This window comes from Zalophus californianus, chromosome 8, assembly GCF_009762305.2.
Source record: "Zalophus californianus isolate mZalCal1 chromosome 8, mZalCal1.pri.v2, whole genome shotgun sequence".
Taxonomy (NCBI): Eukaryota; Metazoa; Chordata; class Mammalia; order Carnivora; family Otariidae; genus Zalophus; species Zalophus californianus.
The window spans coordinates 66,665,599-66,685,419 of record NC_045602.1 but is presented as its reverse complement, the minus strand read 5'-3'; the positions used below and the strand labels follow the sequence as shown (position 1 = coordinate 66,685,419).

At 45.4% G+C, this 19,821-nt stretch overlaps 1 protein-coding gene across 5 annotated transcripts in view; it reads left to right on the top strand.

The window, feature by feature from the left end:
* Window positions 1-19,821, top strand: part of SPTBN1 (spectrin beta, non-erythrocytic 1) — a 192,669-nt gene that overhangs the window by 119,187 nt on the left and 53,661 nt on the right. For all 5 annotated transcript variants that reach the window (XM_027622169.2, XM_027622170.2, XM_027622166.2 and 2 more), the window contains 5 exons: window positions 2,380-2,531; window positions 12,158-12,331; window positions 15,999-16,090; window positions 17,444-17,524; window positions 17,911-18,026. In XM_027622169.2, coding sequence (XP_027477970.1) covers window positions 2,380-2,531; window positions 12,158-12,331; window positions 15,999-16,090; window positions 17,444-17,524; window positions 17,911-18,026 — 615 coding nt within the window. The remainder of the gene's footprint in view (window positions 1-2,379; window positions 2,532-12,157; window positions 12,332-15,998; window positions 16,091-17,443; window positions 17,525-17,910; window positions 18,027-19,821) is intronic.

Below are 19,821 nucleotides of genomic sequence, written 5' to 3'. Positions count from 1 at the left end.
ACTTTTCTAGCATGCTTACGTGACCTGGGGTCTGCTCGTAAGCTGTGTGGGGAGCATAGAAGAACGCAGGAGTGAGGACAAGAAAGCAAGCTCTCGTTCCTCTCCTTTTATTTTTGTTGAAGTTTTCCTCTTCCTCGTCTTCTCTCCCTTCTTCTGGAGTTGCTGGGGACCTGAGGAGCCCGCCTCACACAGATCCTAAGGCTGTGTGGAACAGTTTTATTTCTGCTCAGTGGAGCAGACTCCTCCTAGGGGAGGAGAGTCGGGTTGGATCTGCCACTCTCAGAACTAGGTGCTGGGCGAGTGCACTTACTGTCTTTTGAAGCAAATCTCTGGAATCCCCTTGTAAAGGAACCTGTTAATTCAGAACTTGAAAGAAGCCAGGAGTGTTTCTGTACGGTGAGATTCACCCAAAGGAGTGACAGTTGGCTGAGGAACACCTTTTGTGCTTGTTTATTTAGAAATACCATAATCCAAGCAGGTTCTCATTTTGATCTTGTTCCCTTGATAGGCTGGGTGTGGTGTAGTGACTTTGAGCCCAAACCCTTTTAATAACAGCCTCGATACCCATCAAGGGCTTTATTAAAGACACTTCCAACTCCAGTGTAGCACATAAAATGTATTACAATTAAAAAAAATTAGTTGACCCTAAATACATCTGAACCAGGAGTTACTTGCTATCTGTGAAACGTACTTAGGAGAAGCTTAATATTTTTGTATTCTGCTCTGGACCCCCTCTTTCAAAACCGCCAACTTTCAGGCAGAAATACAGCTCTCTGTGTCAGTGTCATGAAGTTGCCGTCCATCATGATGATTGTGTGATTAATAATGCATGTGATCTTTTCTCTGTGACCTCTCATGATGTTACTGGTACAGCTCCTTTTTCATCTGCACTGTACCCGCTTATTACCTTTTTCTCATTCCTTCAGTCCTGCCCTTTCTGATCCTTTGTCTGTTTTGGGTTGGTGTTTGTCCCGGGGAAAGGCCCTCTTTCCCGCTGGACAGACTGTTGCTTTAGGGGAAGGCTGAGCTGCTCACCGCAGCAGGTGGCCAGCTGCCTCACCTGCCAGGCTGGCCGCAGTACAGGCTCACCTGCTGTTGGCTCCGCCTGGCTCCCTCCCTGTGGTAGGGTACCTGGAGGCCTCAGCGAAGCCTTCCCGGCAGACCTCCCAGGATGCTCTGTTCAGCCTGGGAACCCAGTATCCCCATGTCACCAGGTACATGCCCTTATAGTCAAGGATGGCCTTTGAGTTGTCTCCTAGTAGTGGTGAAATACATAAAAAATTTGGGGGATCTGCTCCCTTTTTTTGTAGATTAATGCATAAACACGTTGGTGGGTTTGGGCTTACACTGAAAGGAGTAGATCTTGGGTCTTTTGGCGCAAATTCATGCTACAGAACCAGAAGTGGGGTGAGTAACTGACAGAAGGGTATCTCTGTAGAAAATAGTACAAATGGGTACGGGGTACATTCTGTGCATCCCTATTGAAAGTTTCAGCAGCCTGCATTTAGAACATTCTGCGGAGGCAAGAAGTTTGGAAGCTTGTTTGTGTGGATGTGAAAGGCCAGTTCTGGGCAGATGTGTCTAGCGTTTTAGGCTTTGAATTGGACAGAACTTGTTCACTGAGGCTTGAAAAACTTAATACTGTGTCCTAGATGACTTGGATGTTCAACTACCACACTTTAGACCATAAACTAGCAGTTGAATTTTCAATGAATTTCCATCTTATGGAAATGAACCCAGTATCTCAGCACATTTTTGGTGAAACCTTGGGCCCAGGCCCTGCTCTCCCAGTGCCCGGCTGGATCTCTTTGTACCTCACCAAGTTGCTTGCCATTTTCTCTGTTATTCATGGGACGTGTGACTTGGCAGGTAAGAGTGTCATTAAAGTCAAGGTCATGAGTGAATTCATCTTCCGATCCTTTATACATGAGGGAAGCAATTTCTTGCTGTCTCCTTAGTTTTTCTAACCCACATCCCTCCCTATACTGTGTACTTCCCTAGCACACGCCTTTTGGAGGAATAATAGTAGCTGCAACGTGTACATTAGAAACTTGAGCAAGTGTCATGCTACTGGGCAGGGCTGCACTGGACCCCTCCTGTGATCCACTGTATCCTCTGGCCTGTTCAGCAGAGAGCAAAGAAAATGAAGTGAATGAGAGCAAGGATATTCTGCTGGTGGTATGCTGAGAGGCTTGGATGTGTTCAAGGGTTGTATGGTTCTTACATTCCTGAAGAGTTGATCTTGCTTAAGAGGAGCTAAGTTGAGGTTTCATTCAGAATTTAGTTTTCCTGTTCTTTGGGGTCTTTTGACCCTGCTAGCACATAGCTGCTGTGGCCATGCTGTAATTGGTGGTAAAGTGAGCTCTCTTCTGCTTGCAGATGAGCGCGAAGCCGTGCAAAAGAAGACCTTCACCAAGTGGGTCAATTCCCACCTCGCCCGAGTGTCCTGCCGGATCACAGACCTGTACACTGACCTTCGAGATGGACGGATGCTCATCAAGCTCCTGGAAGTCCTCTCCGGAGAGAGGCTGGTAAGTGGCACTATTATTAAGTGACTTTGCACCATAGGTCAGAGAATTTTTTTGAAAAAATCAAGTGTGGACTTGTGTTTCCTGATGAATTTTGCAATTAATGATGTTTTTGAGAAGAAGAACCTTGATAGTGAGATGAGCATGTCGGGAAAATTCCTGTGTACCATTGTGAGTCTAGCTGATGTTCTTGAACTGTAATTAAGTGGCCTTGTTCTGGTAATTTGTGAGGTTACTACCCTTGGTCTGAAAGATCTTGGCTGGTGTCCCCTGTTACACAGGGCACGGTGCTGGAAATTGCAGGGCCAGACTCGGGCACTGGCTCCAAGGTGAATCTGTATCCCACGAGGTCATGGAATAATTTTAAATCTGTCTCTTACAGATTGTCTGGAAAATCTGAGCTGCCGTTACAAGGTGGCAAGAATTGAATTCAGTAGTCTCTGATGTTTTTTGCGTTCTTTTCCTTGCACACTTTTTATTTTGGGGGTGGAGGGAGAGGCTGGTGTTTTGTCATCTCCTTGGAAACACAGAGCTTCTGATCAGTTCGTGGTGCCTTTTTGGGCAGGGGAATTGTCAGCCTACACTGAAAGTTCTATTCCCATTCTCTTTCCCAGAGCTACTGCGGCTGTCTCTGATGTGACTTTTGTTTATGAACCCTAAAGCAGTCCCTGTAACTGACCCAACAGGTTTTGTCTGGTCTCGGTTTGAAAATAGATGCTAAATTGTACCAGAGCACATGTAGTTCCATAGGTGGTGGTGGGACCGAGCCAAACACTGACGCCCAGGGATAGAGCCCCACACCTGTAGTGACGTCACCGGGAAACTATGACGCTGCTGGTTGGCAGGGCTGCCAGAAAGCCTTATTTTTAACTTGAGCTCCACCCTGGAACTTGACAGCCGCACGAGTCTGTATGCAGACCGACCCATATACCTCTGCCCTGTTACTAGCCTACCAACAGGATCGCCTCTTGAGCCCGGGTAAAAACACAGAGTTTCTCTCTCCCTGCCCCTGTGTTCAAGAACGGAGTCCTGTAAGAGATAGTGAGGCCCCATCTCGCCTGTAGTGAGTTTTGTCTCTGCTCTTTGTTCCCCAAGCAAGCAGGTCTTGTTACCTCATCCTCTTTGAGAGTTTTGGGTCAAGCTAAACAAACTCAAAAAATAAAGGAGGCTTCTGCTCAAGACCATGATGGCTGCCCTGAAAGTAGTTTCGAGAGGGTGAGATTGCGGGCACTGGGGCTCGAGAGGGTAGGATAAATCGACCCGTCATTTATTGCATTTTGATTTGTTTTTTTGAAGTGTGTCTTGTGTGAGAACCTAGGGTAGAATTATTGTGATATGTACCTTTAAATTTAATTTTTTGGGTTTTGGGGGGGGTTTGTTTTTAAAGATTTTATTTTTAAATAATCTCTACACTCAATGTGGGGCTCAAACTTCTAAGCCCAAGATCAAGGCTCACATGCTCTACTGACTGAGCCACCCGAGCGCCCCTAAATTTAATTTTTGTAAGCAGACATTTCCCCCTACTTCTCAACTAATTTTTTCTTCATAAATGTCTAGTGTGATTATTGATTGATTTTATTTTGCTTGTTTTTGAAAATAGCTAAAAAATTATTTAAAGGTCATGTGGATAGAAATTAATTTGAACATTTATTTTGGTTCCAGTAGGGTTCAGTCTACCAGGCTGTAGGGAGTAAAGTGTTCACCTTTGAAGGTCCATAATTCTTGAACACTAAGAAGATTTTGTCTTCGATAATACCCACATAACAAATGGGATCAGTCCCATTGCCCTTTATTCTGAACAGGGTAACAAGAACTTAAGTAGGGAAAAAGAAAGCTACTAACAAAGCATAATTCTTAGTCATGTGTAGATCCCTCCCACTCCTCCCTCTATTTGCTGTTATCAGTACTTTTTTTTTTTTTTTTTAAGTCACCCAGAGAGACCTAGGGGAGTAGGGGTGGGGAAGAACATAGGATGGACACCATCTGCAACCTCTCAGGCAGTCAGTGCCAGAAATTGTGTTTAGCAATGACATACCACTTTGTGAACCCCCAAGTGCCTTAGCTTCTTTTGTTATTCATTCCTCACAGCCTACCCTGATTATAGGTTGGGCAGTCTGATTAATCTTCTTATTCCAAAAATAAGAATACCATAGAGTGAGCTAAAGCTCTTGTTCATTCGGACTGAAGATTTTCAGCCTGTTTGGCCCCATGGTTTATTCGGTTCATGGAATTTTCTGGAGGGGACACAAAACTATTCTCTCCTATTGGCAGTGGAGGCTGCTGGGGACTCAAGTTAGAGACCATCCCTGAAGGAGATGACCTCCTTGAGGGCTTGCCCCAAAGGATCCTTGCATATTCAGAGTACAAAACTAATGAGGCGGTTAGAGCTTCCAGGCCCGGATAAATTCTTGTCCACAGCTAAACGTGTATGGTCAGATAGCATTCAGTCAGCTCTGGGCTTTCTGCACCAGTGACCCCAATCAAACCCTGTGTGATATAAACGTTTGCCTTCCATCTGGACCTGTGTCTCAGTCGGCATTTTAGTCCCATGCCTTACCATCAGCTTGGCAGTATATAACAGATGAATGTCTGAAAAACTAGAATATCTAAATTTACTTTATTAATAAATTCTTGGAGGCAGTTAATCCTTCTTTACAGAGGAGGAAATTTGTCTGATTTTTACTGAGTAAAGTTCAAAGAAACATTAGCTTAACGACCCAGACAATTTCACCCTAACCCCGTCCGCTTTCGGCTCAGTAGAATTCGAATTATATTTGAACAAGTTTTTTTTTTTTTTTTTAAGATTTTATTTATTTGACAGAGAGACAGCAAGAGCAGGAACACAAGCAGAGGGAGTGGGAGAGGGAGAAGCAGGCCTCCCGCTGAGCAGGGAGCCCGATGTGGGGTTTGATCCCAGGACCCTGGGATCATGACCTGAGCCGAAGGCAGACGCTTAACAACTGAGCCACCCAGGCGCCCCTGAAAAAGTTTTAAGTAGGCATTTGGGTTATCAAGGCACTTGATACTGCTGTATTGGGAATGTCAGAAGGCAGCACTCCCCTTCTGGGGTCCTCGCTTGGACAGGACCTGTGTCTGGAGATGTCCCTGTCTTTGCCTTAGGTATATCAGTCTGTGGAGCAATGAGGAAACTCTGAGGCTGAGCCAGGAAGCTTTTCAGACTTGGGTGGGATTGGGTTGTTGACTAAAAAAAAATTTTTTTCCAATATCTTACTCCGAAATTACGGTGGACTGTAACTCTTCATGAAGGTGTTGCTTAAAAATTCCCTTAAAAAATAGAGGCCCACCCTTGACTTCAGCATCAACTGAGCAGATCAAAGCTATGACCACAGAACCTGTGTCAGTTACTTTGTCATTGGTCCCAGATCCCAGGGCCTTGGGAGTAACATTGTCAGGCTTAGACTTTGGGGGTAGAGTGGATCCCACAGGTCACAACCCAGGTTTGAGGCTTGCCTGTGCCTCCATGGGCCTCATTAGTGAAGAATGCTTCTAAGTAAGGCCGCCAGTTTTCTGCCTTGTTCTTGCCAGACAGAGCACTCACCTCCGATGCAGAGATGACAAGGTTTTCTGAACACTCTACCCTCCCCCCCAGAGCACTCACCTCTGACCCAGAGAGGACAGGGTTTTCTGAACACCTCTGCCCTTCCCCCCCCCAGCTCCTGTCATTTCCAATTGCAGATAGCACTGGTTTTTGCTTGCCTGTTGTTTTCCTGATATTCTGTCGTCTTACTCTGTTATTCAGTGTCAAAGAAGAGAAATCAACAGGATTTTTTTTCTTCGCCACTGTTAATTCCAAAACAGGCTGAGCTAGGTGGGGAAGATAGATTTACCATGAGATTTGTTAAGCCTTAAATCCTGTGTTGAACTGCGCCCAAGTGAGTTTTACATAAAGCCTTTGTTAGGAGAGCCATACTGGCATGTATTGTTGTTGAAATGGGGTTTTGTGAACTGGCCACAGAATCTACCTGTTGTCTGTCATGTCATTTGTTTGGGAGAATTTTCTTTTGTTTTGAACAAACAGCAACAGAGGAACACCCCATTAAATTGCAGTCTAATTTTAACTGCAAAAAGTGCAAAACGTGAATTAATAGTGCTAGGTGTGCACAATAAAGGACCGAGTGAATGGTCCCAAAGCCCTAGAGTTGGGAAGGGGCAACAAGCCTTGTGGATGGCAAGTGGGTGGGGTTCCAGCAGGATCCAGGAGGGAGGGGTTCAGGTGTGGATGGCCGGAGAAGATAAGGGTCAGGTGTCTGCTGTGAGGAAGAGTGAGGAGCGCATTTGGTGGTGAGCATCAGGAAGGACCTGGGGTAGGAAAGCATCCCAGCTAAATTGGAGGTTGTTTCTGGAAAGAGTGGTGATGGTAACTTGAGCGTGTCTTGCTTTTTAGTATATACTGTCATGTCCGCGATCTCACTGAGTTCTCACAGTCTAATGAAGTGGGCAGTTGGGCTTTATGGAAGAAGTAGGCAGAGGGCACCAGGATCTTGCCCAGGGCCAGTGTGACTAGTAAGTCAGAGAACCTGGCCTCCAGTCCACTCTCCTGTTTGTTGGTGCCCTCCTTTCCTGCTGAGCCCTCCTGGAGGAAAATACTCATTGGGAGAGGTCCCAGTCAGTGAGGAGACAGGACCTAATGGGACACAGTGTGTTATTCCTTGATTAATTCTAACTGGAAAAGAATCATTTATACTCGTGAAAGCTCAAAACTTGACGGGGGACTTAGTGTGAAGTGAGTTTGGCTTTGTATTGTATTGGAGGAGACTTTGGATTTAGTGCTTCCCATCCTACCATCTGAATTAAGTAGAGCCGTGTGTGTGTGTGTGTGTGTGTGTGTGTGTGTGTGTGTGTGTGTGTGTGTGTGTGTGTGTGTGGTCAAACTATTTTTGATTAAAAAAGACATAAGCAAGTGTCTGTCACGTTGTACGTGGAGACCAGTTGGTGTCTTTCCTCCATTTCCTCTTGAACGGAGCAAGGGATCAGTGGGCACGTGAGAATTCACTTTGCACATTAGTAAGCCGTGTGTGTGTGTGTGTGTGTGTGTGTGTGTGTGTGTGTGTGTGTGGTCAAACTATTTTTGATTAAAAAAGACATAAGCAAGTGTCTGTCACGTTGTACGTGGAGACCAGTTGGTGTCTTTCCTCCATTTCCTCTTGAACGGAGCAAGGGATCAGTGGGCACGTGAGAATTCACTTTGCACATTAGTAAGCCTTCCACTCTTCGGCACATATATTGTATTTTATAGCTGGAAGTGACTTTGGTGACCACTAAGTTAGATCCCTTCATTTCATAGGTACTGAGAGTCAGAGTAAGCAGCCAGCCGGGCCATCCAGCTAGTTTGGCAGGTAGAGTCCTAGAGTCAGCCTCTCCCACTTCCCAGGGCTGGTGCTCTGTCCACCCTGCAGCCCTTGGAGAACTCTTGCTCCAGGTGGCTTCAAGGTGACTTGGGACACCCATAGAGAAAATCTGAGGGAGTGGGGGTTCCAGGGTGGAACAGCATGACCCCAACCCTCAGGGGGCCTACCAAAATACCCTGCGAGAAATCCTTCCCTATGTCTTCCTGTTTTACTCAAGGAGGCCAGATTGCTGTAGGAAACATTTGTTTTCTCTTTGCCATCTCTGCTCTGACAGAAACCCTGCCATTGTGATTATTCTGTAGTTCTGCAGATCCTGACACTGTGCAGGGGATAATAGATTCAAACTCGAGGATCGGCAGGCAGTGGAGGCAGAATGGTGGACCGGGGACCATCCAGCTCCTTTGTTGCTTTCTAAAGGCATTGGGTCCACTCGGGTGGATTTGCCCAAGGCCACACTGCCTCTCTGAGGCAGGGCTCGGACAAGTAGCTCTAATAAGCAATAGGAATTGTGTTGTTAGGTGCTAGAAGTGGTTCTTTAGCCCCGTAATTTCCACTCCTCCTTTGGAGTCTGAAAAAAGATGGGCCTGGGGTGAGGCCTAGGATAGAGCTGTGCTTGATAAAGACTGGGGACTAGAAGGGGACCTTGGGAAGGGAAACAGGAAAAGTGCCTACAAGAGCAGGGAAGCTCATTAAAATGATTTAAAGGAGGATCCGTAAAAATGGGCATTTCCTCAGAGGAACCGTTGTCCTGCTGCCACCACAACGGCCACTCGTTTCTGCATCACACGCGGGTCTGGGGTCAGTCCTGTCTCCACGGAATGGCATTTCAGGCTGCCCCATCAGAAGTGACCTCAAGGACAGAAAGGCACACGTTGCGGTAGGGACACACCAGCGTCACGGTGGAAATTTGACAATAATTAATGGAGGCAAGACAGGGAACACTCCTTTTCATGGCAGACTCAGCCGCTCTTGGGGCGCGGCCTCAAAGTGTTTATTACTGAGGACTGCACCCCTCCCCCTAATTCCATTGTGTTCAGTTTTCTCCATTGTTATCTTTTTTCCTTTTAAGAGGTTGGAAGTTTAATAATATAAAAATAGCACTTAAAAAAAAAACGAAACCTATCTGCCAGATGGGAACCAAGTCTGTTTCCTTTCACGTGGAAATGTGCACCACTCCGGGTTCTTGGTGTAGCAGGAAGAGAATGAGCTTTGGAATCCTTGCGGCATGGATTACTCCCATCTGTCTAAACCAGTGTCTTCTCCTCGTGAAGTGGTAATTATTCTACGGTGTTACTCTGAGGATTAAATGTGATAACTGTCATTAACCACCTCACAAAGAGGTTAACATAGTTGCTCAGTCAGTGGCAGCTGAGAATGTTTGGATCTTGGGAGCTCTGCTGTTTTAATGACCAGTGTGTTTCAAGGTACAGCTCTGTGAGATCACTCATACTTCCTAAAATTAATTTCCTGTCATCACTGCTCCCTAAGCTTGCCCAGCTACTGTGCCCTAAAACAGGATAGAAGCACTCCCTGAGGCATACAGGAGACCTGGCAGCTGGTGTTCTTGAGTTTTACTCTTGCTTCTTACTCCCCATCCTACTGTGCCACCAATGAATCATTTAACCTCACCATGTCTTATTTATTCTTTTGGCTTAGAAGGCGTGAATGGGCCACTGCAGATGAGTGAGCTTCGACGGAGATGAAATGTGGGGAAGTGTTTGAGAAACGTGAGGGTGGTAAAGGGACTGAGGTAATAAAGCACATGTACTAATTGTTACTGTGCAGTACTTAGCCCAGTTTGAATTAGCTACAGAGCAGTAATAATATTTAAAATGTCTGTAAATCATGTTTCTCAGACTTGTTTCCTAATAAGCTTTGAACTACTACAGAGCGCTTACTATGTACAGAAGCCACAAGTGTCAAGATTTGGGTATTTTCACACCCTTTCCCCTCCATCAGGACACCACCGAGCCACATTTTTCTCTACCACTTTTTCTTTCCATTCCAGTCCAGAATTTAATTTGGGGTGTCGGGATTGGAAGAGTGGTATTATCATCATCACTGTTTGGAGACACAGTTTCTCCTGATTTTGAGCTGGCCTTTCAGTTGAAGTATGTCAACTTCTCAGGCTCTTAGTGGGAAAGTTCTGTCTAGGGCCTAAATATTTCCTGTTGTCTCCAGAGAGGTGTATTATATCTAAATACAGGGAGAGATGGGAGTCCCCTTTTTTTTAAGTAGAATTGTTGGGAGGAAAAGACTTGAGGTGCCCTTTGCTGGTAGAGAAACATTTTGTGTGTTTGAGAATGCTGTAATGGTAAGTTTACCATTCATGTATGTAACAGCCCTTTGAGATAATTATTGGTATTCTAACCAGTTTATGGGTAAACAGCTGAGAAGTAAGGCTCTGGTTTGCTAGAAAGTGGTGAAATTGTAACTTGAATGTAGGCGTTTCAACAGCACACTTGTCCTCTGTGTCGAATTGTCCAATAGAAGCATATTGCATAGAGCTGGTTGCTCGTGTTTGATGACTGAAAAAGATAAAAGGCCGTGAGCAGTAGGGAAATTTTAGGGAAAGGGAGTTCCTCCTCCCCCCCCCAATCTTGGATTGATTTGGGGGAGAATTGTAAAAAAGAGGAGTGGTTCCTGAAAGTTTTCCTTTTTTTTTTTCCCCTGCCTTTTGGAAGTTCATGAGGTTTGTTTGTTTTTTAACCATTTGAAGGAGTCTGATCATTTTACCTGAAGAGGTTTGTCTAAAAATTTTTTTCCAGTTCCTTCCTGTGTCTCATGCCCTGGTGTTTCCAATGGCTGGTGCTTTTCAGGGACTTGAGTTGCATCTGGGTCTGTAGTGAACTATCCATAGCTCATCTGGCATGGCCAGTTGCATCCACTGGCGTCCCTGTGATGTGGCATTAGACCTTGTCAAAGGTCTAAAAGGCATTAGACCTTTATCACCATCCTGCCCCACTCACACCTTGTACCCACATGGATGTGGAAAAGAACATAGGTTCCGCTGAGATTTTGTAGAGAGAAAATAGAGGCTTGGAGAAAGGTCTTGTGTGTTTTGCGATTGAGTTTTTCGAGATCAAGTCTGAAAGAACAGTGGTTATACCTGATGGAGCCTGGGAAGATACCATCAGCGCCACCCCCCCCCCCCCCCGCCGTCTACTCCCTGTTCCCCTCCTCTTTAGCCCCTTCTGATTCCATCCACACTGTTTCTCTCACGCTCAGTTAGGAAAGGACCTTTGTTGCCCCCTTTGAGTCACACTTGACTGTGTGCTACAGTTAGTAGAATGGCCTAGTCCTCATTGCTCTGCAGTCCTTGGCACCAGGATACTTCGGGTTTGAAACAGCACAGGGTCAGTGGACCCCTGTCTCCTTAGTCAGGTGCACAGTCATTGAAAAGAGATGAGAGGGAAAGACCCTGGGAGAGCCGGAAGCAGCATCAGCCTGAGGTGCAGCCCGGGCTAGTGGGGGCTGTGCTGGGAAATGGATAGGAGGAAAGGACAGAGCCAGGCGGTGGAGGTATGAGCTCCACCTCTATCTTATAGACCCAATAGATGACGGAGACCCACAGAGAATTTCCTGGGTGTGTGGCTTGATCTTTTGCTTCATTTATTCAAAATGTTCACCTTCCCAGAGCTGCTTCGACTAGATATAACTGGGTAAAAGGAAGAGACATTGGGGTATTCAAATTACACTGCTCTCATACTGTCTTTTCCTTCGTCCTTCTACACCCTTTCTCTCAGCCCTCCGCATCACCCTCATGAACTGCCACTTGGACATTCTCATTTGGTAGTGTGTCCCCTTTTCATTTTGAGCCGGCCTTAGGAAACAACCCAGACCTGCAAGGAGCAAACCTATTTTTATGTTTAAAGCAGTCAGAAAATTCCTCAGGCATGTTTTGCCATGCATCTGCAGAAAATTGTGTGGGTGGCAGCAGTACCTGCCAGTACCTCTGAAACCCTTTAGGGAGATTGGGTTCCTTTCTCTCTAACCTTCCAGCCTCTGTGCTCATTTGTAACCTGTGCCCTTGCAGGATTAAACAAACCTCTGAAGAGGGATCACCGTCCCTTCAGTAAACTTTGCTCTTGTTAGGTAAATACTGTCCTTGTACTGAGCGAGCACACACGTTTTTGAATGTTTTGGTTTGGGTAGGGCAGCGCTGCATGAATGGGCACGTGTGAACTCTGGGCAGTAGCTCCCAGCCTATTTCTGCCCTGTTAGATGATCTGTTTCCACCTTCTGCTCCTCTGTTTCTAGCCTAAACCCACCAAAGGACGAATGCGCATCCACTGTCTGGAGAATGTGGACAAGGCCCTTCAGTTTCTGAAGGAGCAGAGAGTCCATCTTGAGAACATGGGCTCCCATGACATCGTGGATGGGAACCACCGGCTGACCCTCGGCCTCATCTGGACCATCATCCTGCGCTTCCAGGTAAGGACGCTTGGCCCCAGGATTCTCCCCATTCCAGAGGAACCAGGAAGACCAGGTTGAAATGGCATCCCAGAGTCAGGGATGCAGAGCTGTGTGTTGCATTCAGCTGCCGTCGGCACGTGGCAGCTACCACATCCTCCCTCAGTTTTGCCAGCCCCTGAAAAGTTCTCTTGTCAGATAAGGGGGTTTCTGGGCTGCATCCCTGCCCGCCACTCTAAACAACTGGTGTCTGCCCCTAAGCTTTCAAGAGCAAAGATAGAGATGTGGTTGACGCTAGGTTACTGGCATTAGGCTGACTGAACTTCACCGGGTTGTAGCACATATCCTGGAATATTTTTAGGAGAAGCTGGGTGGGCTCCATTTTCACTTTCTCATTTTCCTTTGGATGTGAGGAAGTGGTGTTCAGGGGAAATGTGCAGAAGCCTTATGCTTGTGTGAATTGATGACGATTTTATGGGTTTGTTATACTCGAGGGGAAGCCTCCAAGTATAGAAGTACTCTAAGCCAGAAGGTACTCTCAAGGTCATTCTGTCTAATTTCTTCACTTTGTGAGGAAAGGGAGGGGCCTTATCCAAGATTACAGGGCCGGTCCGGGCTACAGCGCTTGCTTCTGACCCTTTAAGAGGGAGCTTGGAATTCCAGTCCTGTGGAGCACCTCTGGCCTGGTCACCGGCTCTTTCTCCAGGCGGGGCTTCCTGCTCCCACTTTTCAGCTAGAATTGAAATGCCGGAATCAGGTTACTCTGCAGATGTCCTAACAGTCCTGTCTCCTGGGTGGCTCTGTTCTCTGTGCCTTTCCTTCCTGTTCCACACCTTTGATAGAAAGTCTGATTGATTTTTCTGGCTAAACAAAAATCTCACCAAAAAAGGGCAGACACAGAAATCACGTTATAGTTCTCTTTGTATTCTTCTTAAAACTCTGAAATCAGCCTGTAACCAGTCGTTTTCTTTCTCATTTCCCCAGGGAGTGGGTTTGCGTTAACAGTGTTCTGGGTGTGTATGTGGGAGGAGGGGTAGGAGCTGAAACAGAGCTGTCCGAAGAAACTCCCTGAATGGGTGGTTCCCAAGCCTCGTGATCCTCTGAGGCCTTGGGAAAGCTTTTTACTAATTCAGATTCTCTGGGTCGCAGCCCCAGTGATTCCCACTTAACGTAGTTCTGAACAGGGAACCACTGTTGAAGATGAAATCATGAATGGAGTTAATTATACAATCAGTGACTGTTTTGCAAACGGAACTCTCATGTAGGTTTCTGTCAGTTCTTAAATGATTTGAAAATGGAGTCAATACCATTAAATTCATTAATTATAGCTCTCATTCTTAGGCCAACAGAAGTGGAATTGGTAGGACCCTCCTTGAGCTTCACCTCAGTTTTGTAGAGTATAAAGTTCTCTTTTTCTTGCCTTTGGCCTGTAGTGATCAGAGAGTGGAAGGGCATCCTGACGATGGCCACTCTTCACATCGGGTCATTGCCCGTTGGTGAGCCAGCACATGCAGCCCTTTCCAGGATTCTCAGCATGAACTGGGTTGAGTCATGGACTAATTAGCTTCCTGACAGCTTGCCTTTTTCTGTACTTGAACTTGTAAATGCTGATACGAACTTTCTCTTTCCTTTAAGGCAAGAAATCTAGGCTGCTGATGTCACTGCATGGCCTGCAGTGTGGGCGTCTTATGTGACCTCGCTTCCTCCATCTAGCAGCTGTATTAAATCAGTACCCATTCTGCAAATAGGTATTGATTCTGCATCAGCCAAAGCCCAGCTCACTTTCTGCTTCCTCTGTGAAGCTTCTCCACATTCCACAGAGATCTCTCTTTCCCCCAGCTCCTGAATATACAGCCTTGTTTACATTCCCAGTGCACACACACGCGTGTCCAGAGCTCTCAGGACCTGACCTGCCAGGTCTGTGCATAGCAGGTATCCATTAAATACTAATGATGACATATAGGTTTGATTTTCTTGTCCATTTAAGAGAGAGTAAAGGGTGTTGTGGGAAACTGGAAGGAAAGTCTTGCTTCCTGTAAATCCTTTCAGAAGGATAGACTGTGTTTCTGAATGACCAAGTTTGAAAATAGATTCCGTTCTTCACACACAAGCATGAGAAGGTTGACGGGTTAATGCGTAGAATTCTACCTGCCTTTCCCGATGAGTCTGTGTCTTACCCCTTGAATAAGGTTATTCTTTCACATTTACTTTCTCCACAAAAATTAATGATCCTAGTAATAGAGTTTGGAGTTTATGCAGGTTCATACTTCCCATACTTAGCACAGTTAAAAAAGGGTAATTTTTTTAGAAGTATAATTATTTCAATTTCTAGAGGTTTTTCCTAGTTGAAAGTTCCTAACTTTTTAATCTTGTATTTATATATTATTCTTCTGTCTCTTTTCCAGAAAGAATTCTGGAGCATGTCTTTAGATTAAATAGGAAGACCCATGACGGACCAGGGCAGGGAAGCTTGGAATAGCTGGAGCTAAAAGATGGCGGGCGGCCTTCTAGGCCAACACCATCCCCGTCCCACACTGTAGTATTATAGGCAAGAATCTAAAGGCAAAAGGGTATCTAGAGCATTTGTCTAAAATCACATAACTGGTAGGGTGGTAACATTTACGGGTTCCTCTCTAGGAGCTCAGCACTTCATATCCTTGCTCCGTGTAAGTGCACAGCAGTGCAGTGAGACAGCTATTGTTGCTGTTGCCGTTCTTCAGGTGGGAAGCTGCGGAGCTGGCCCGGGGACACACAGGTTTTAGAACCAGGCAGGCTGACGTTGGTGCCAGTAGACCAGGCTCTGTGTATAATATTGCTTTTATGCTCTCCATGTGTGGCTTATGAATGCAGACTGTCTTAGTCCATTCGGGCTGCTATAACAAAACACCATAGACAAGGCAGCTTACAAACAATAGAAATTCATTTCCCACAGTTCTGGAGGCTAAGTCTGAGATCAAGCCAGCATGGTCTGGTAAGGCCCTATTCTGGCTGCAAACTTGTCACTGGGTCCTCACGTGGTGGAAACACTAAGGATCTCTCTGGAGCCTTTTTTTTTTTTTTTTTTTTTTTTAAAATAAGGCACTAGTTTTGTTCATAAGGATCCTGCCCTTTGCTAGGCCCCACCTCCTAATACCATTACCTTTGGGAGTTAGGATTTGAACATAAGAGTTTGGGAGAGCCACAGACATTCAGACTATAGCACTGACCATGGAAGCCCACCATGTGCATGCTTTCTCTGAGAATTTGGGTCTGCTTTTAGGAAAAGGTATATATGCTGTCCTCATGAATGAGGGACATGCACCCTAGTGTGAAAAACATCTGGTTCTAAAAAACTGAACCGAAGATTTTTCTGGGGTCTGGCGAGGTGCAGGGTGTTTACAGTGAGCACTTGTAGTTGGGAAGATGGGCTCTTTTGAGGTTAGAAGTGACCCCTAATGGGGGGGTTCTGGGACGGCATTCAGGTAAGTACTCTTCACTCCTTCCTATCTGTGTGCAAAGTGGAAAACCTGGTTGGTGTTGTGGTGAGGTGAACCTTGAAGAAAGCAGTTTTCTTTGGCACAGTAGACAGTCTGTGCCAGCTGGGCTGTGATCCGAAGCTTAGTCTTCGTGTATGTGTAGAACGGTTCTTCAGTGGCCGTTCCTCGCACCTGAGCCATGTCTTCGTCTCCTACCTGTTTGTCAATCTTAGATCCAAGACATCAGTGTAGAGACTGAAGACAACAAGGAGAAGAAATCTGCCAAGGACGCGTTACTGTTGTGGTGCCAAATGAAGACGGCAGGGTGAGTCTGAGCCCCCCGGGGTCTGGGGCCACTGCAGCCACCTCTCTGCGATGCTGACGGCCGTCTCCTCCACTGCTTCCATCAAGAAGGCTCGTTAACTCGCAAGCAGCTGAAGGCTGATATTGTAGCTCGCTCACAGCACGAGAGGAGTTTCTCTCTCTCTATCAGGGAGCTCCAGAGAGCAGTATATCTTGCATTTTAAAACCCTGAAACCATGTTGAAGAATCGTGTCCATGATACTTTAAAAAAGCAGTTGCGGGTGTTCTCTTAATTTTTGCTGCTTTGGGGAAGCTTTGTGCAGTCAACTTAAGAGTAGTCTTTATACATTACCTGTGTTGGTTTTCCTTCCCTGTATTCTTCTTTGAAATTTAGTGAAATTACTTTCTAGAGAACTGCATCTGTTCTGTTCCTGAAATTGTTAGGTCTTACAGTACTTAGAACCAATTTCCTACCAGGTTAACTAGAGAGTTACTTAAACTACTTTGAGGACAGTTGTAACTGTAATAGACGTGATTAATGGTAAGTATGGAGCTCATAAAGAGGGTATGCCTAATAAGAGGATTAACTTAGTTAGAAGCCTTTAATCAACCAGAGATACAAAGTCTGTAAACGGCATAGAATAGCTGAGTGATGAATAGGGGTAGGTCTCAAATAGAGGGAAGTTTTTCAGGGAGATACTTGGTTTATAAAACTTCATTCAATTCAGTGATCTCAGAAAGAAAGCTCAGTGTCTCATGAATAGGTAATCGCAGCTGCTCGCTCTCTCCCCAGAATTCAGATCTCAGTGACTGCAGGGTCCTGGTATCTTCGCTGGCAGAGGGGAAAGCCAGTGGAGGCAAAGAGGTCTCAGAGATTTCTGGGGGTTGTGGTCACTTTTTCCTATGTAACCATGGTGTTTAAAATTTAAGAGACTCAGTTCACATCTTTTGTCTGATTGACTTACCAAGAAAGAAAAGCCATGTGGGTGTGTATTTTATTTTTATTTTATAGGAAGCTGAAGTTGAAGCAATATTTGTTTTGACTTGATTGTCCTTTTGATTGATACTCATTGCCTCACGTTTTTATAGTACAAGCTTTTTTTTTTTTTAAAGATTTTATTTATTTATTTGACAGAGAGAGACAGCAAGAGAGGGAACACAAGCAGGGGGAGTGGGAGAGGGAGAAGCAGGCCTCCTGCTGAGCAGGGAGCCCAATGCCGGGCTCGATCCCAGGACCCTGGGATCATGACCTGAGCCAAAGGCAGATGCCTAACGACTGAGCCACCCAGGTGCCTAACACTGCATTTCGCAAAACTGTAAATCTTTATTTGGTAACTCTGTTGCCTTTTCTCTTGTGCTTTTTTGTCTTTGTTAGGTACCCGAACGTCAACATTCACAATTTCACCACGAGCTGGAGGGACGGCATGGCCTTCAACGCACTGATACACAAACACCGGTAAGTCACATCCTCAGAAATCATACTAACAGTTTTGGGGTAGAATGTTGACTTTTTTCTGCCCAGATCTGGGTGACTTTTGACACTCATATCCATTGCCTTAGATGTTGTGCCTCGGTGGGAATTCCTGCATTCCATGTGAGGAAAATGTGAGAGAATATGTAAATTCTCCCAAACAAGTTTGCCTATTATCTTCAGCTCTCTTAATAAACTTTGAAGTGTTTATTCAAAAATCAGGTTTCATTGTTTGATGATTAAATAATAATAGAGAGTTTTACCCTGCCAAGGGGTAGTTTGTACCATTTTTGGAGTGATGATCATGTCGCATTGGTCATATGTGTTCTTAAGCCATGGTTTTTGTCATGCTCCACTCTTGTTCTGCATAGGCCTGACCTGATAGATTTTGACAAACTAAAGAAGTCCAATGCACACTACAATCTGCAGAACGCATTCAACCTGGCAGAGCAGCACCTTGGCCTCACTAAACTGTTGGATCCGGAAGGTAAGGACTCGAGAGATGAAAGGTGGGACTTTTAGCATCTCTAATAGTGAGGGGCTAATAGAAAATCTGCTGTCAGTTTATTTGTGCAGTGTGTTTTGGGAATTATTCCAGGAAGAGGAGCTTAATTTTGGTGTGGGAATTGAGGATTTGTACAAAGGATTATATTTGAAGAGGCCTTGAAAGACAAGTATTATTTAAACGTGTTGGAAAGGAGAGGGCTTGCTAGGCAGAGGCACTTGCATGAGCAGAGGTGCAGAACCAGGAGCAAGGAAGGTGTGTTTGGGGACTAACAGTTGATTGGGAATGGTGTTTAGAGCAATAATAGGAATTACCCCTGGAAAGGTGGGTAGGAGCCCTATTTGTAGAGGTTATTCATCAGTCATTGAAAGTTCTTAGCAACGATGCTCAATGAAGGGAACCTGCTATAGACTCTCAGTGAATGCTTGTTGACTAACATTCTTCGGCAAGCAGCCTTGGTATGAATGCATACAGACCTGGGGGGGGGGGTGCTTATAGGAGGCTGCGCAGTGTTTGCTTTGAGCAAGAAGAGCTTAAGTGAGGAAGGTGTGTCAGGAAATGGGAACGTGTGGGTGGAAGAAGGGTTAGGACTCACAGTCCCTTCTTAGGGCTGACTGCCTAGAGGCAGAGCATCCACGCCCTGCCCGGAACTTCTCCCTCTACTCAGAGTCCATGCAGCAGGGCCCCAAAGACTGACTGCAGGTGCCATGGAGCTGACCTGTGTGGGGCATTCCCTCAGGTTGTAGCTCCCTTACTTAACAAAATCCTAATTCCAGGCTTTTAGCAGGAGCTGTCATAGGCACTTTTTCTTACTTTGAAAAAGCATTTGAAATATAAGAGGATTTGTTTGTAGTACTGGAGCTTTTTAGATTGCAGCTCTTAGCTGTGAGCACATACTAGAGAGAGAAAACTGAGTGAAAGTTTAAAGTTCTTATAAATATAGAACAGGAAGTTTTAACTCCCCAAGGGCAGATCGAGGTCATGAGGCTGCCAAGCAGGCTTGCTATTTTCCAGTGCATTAGATTCACTGATATGTTCACTATACAGGAAGCTGAGATAAAATTATCTTTGTGCTAACCCATTCAGTGATTTCTTAATATAAACAGAAAACTAAAATTCCTTGGGCTGTGATTAATCTTCCTTCTTAACCCCTATTTTAACTATGGGAAGACATTCTTTCTCAGCCATAGCTCTTTGTGCTAAATAACCTTTTTTTTTTTAATAACTTGCTCATTAGTTAATCTTTCTAATCACTTCCCAGTATGGAAAAGGGGATATATGTTCCCCAGATCACAAGCAAGGAGCTAAAAAAAGGCAGTGATGTCACTTATCCTGTGGGTTTGATCTTGATTATTAGTTGTCCTTAGCTATTGTTAGTTATCCAGTGCCCCAGAGAGCATCAGCTGAGATACAGTTGCAGACAAGTTACAAAACCACAAGGTTTTTGCCTGCTCACATCTTCCCAATTATGTCGACATTTTGTGTTTATTAAATTGCATACAGGACCAGCATTTTTCTTCTTTTTCTTTTTCTTTTTTTTGGGGGGGTGGGCCTTCCTCCATTTCTCTTTCCTCGGGGCCTACTTGGATGGGGCCGAGCAGATGCAGAGTTGACTACGAGGACTCCTAGGGTGGAAACAGCTGCTGTTCTGGTCCCCACTGCCATAGGCTGCCTTGGTGACATTGGGCAGGGAGCTTCCCAGCCCTGTGCCCTAGTGTTCTCGTCTTCAAGAGAGATGATCCTGCCTCACACAGGGCTGCCAGGAAGATGGAAGGCA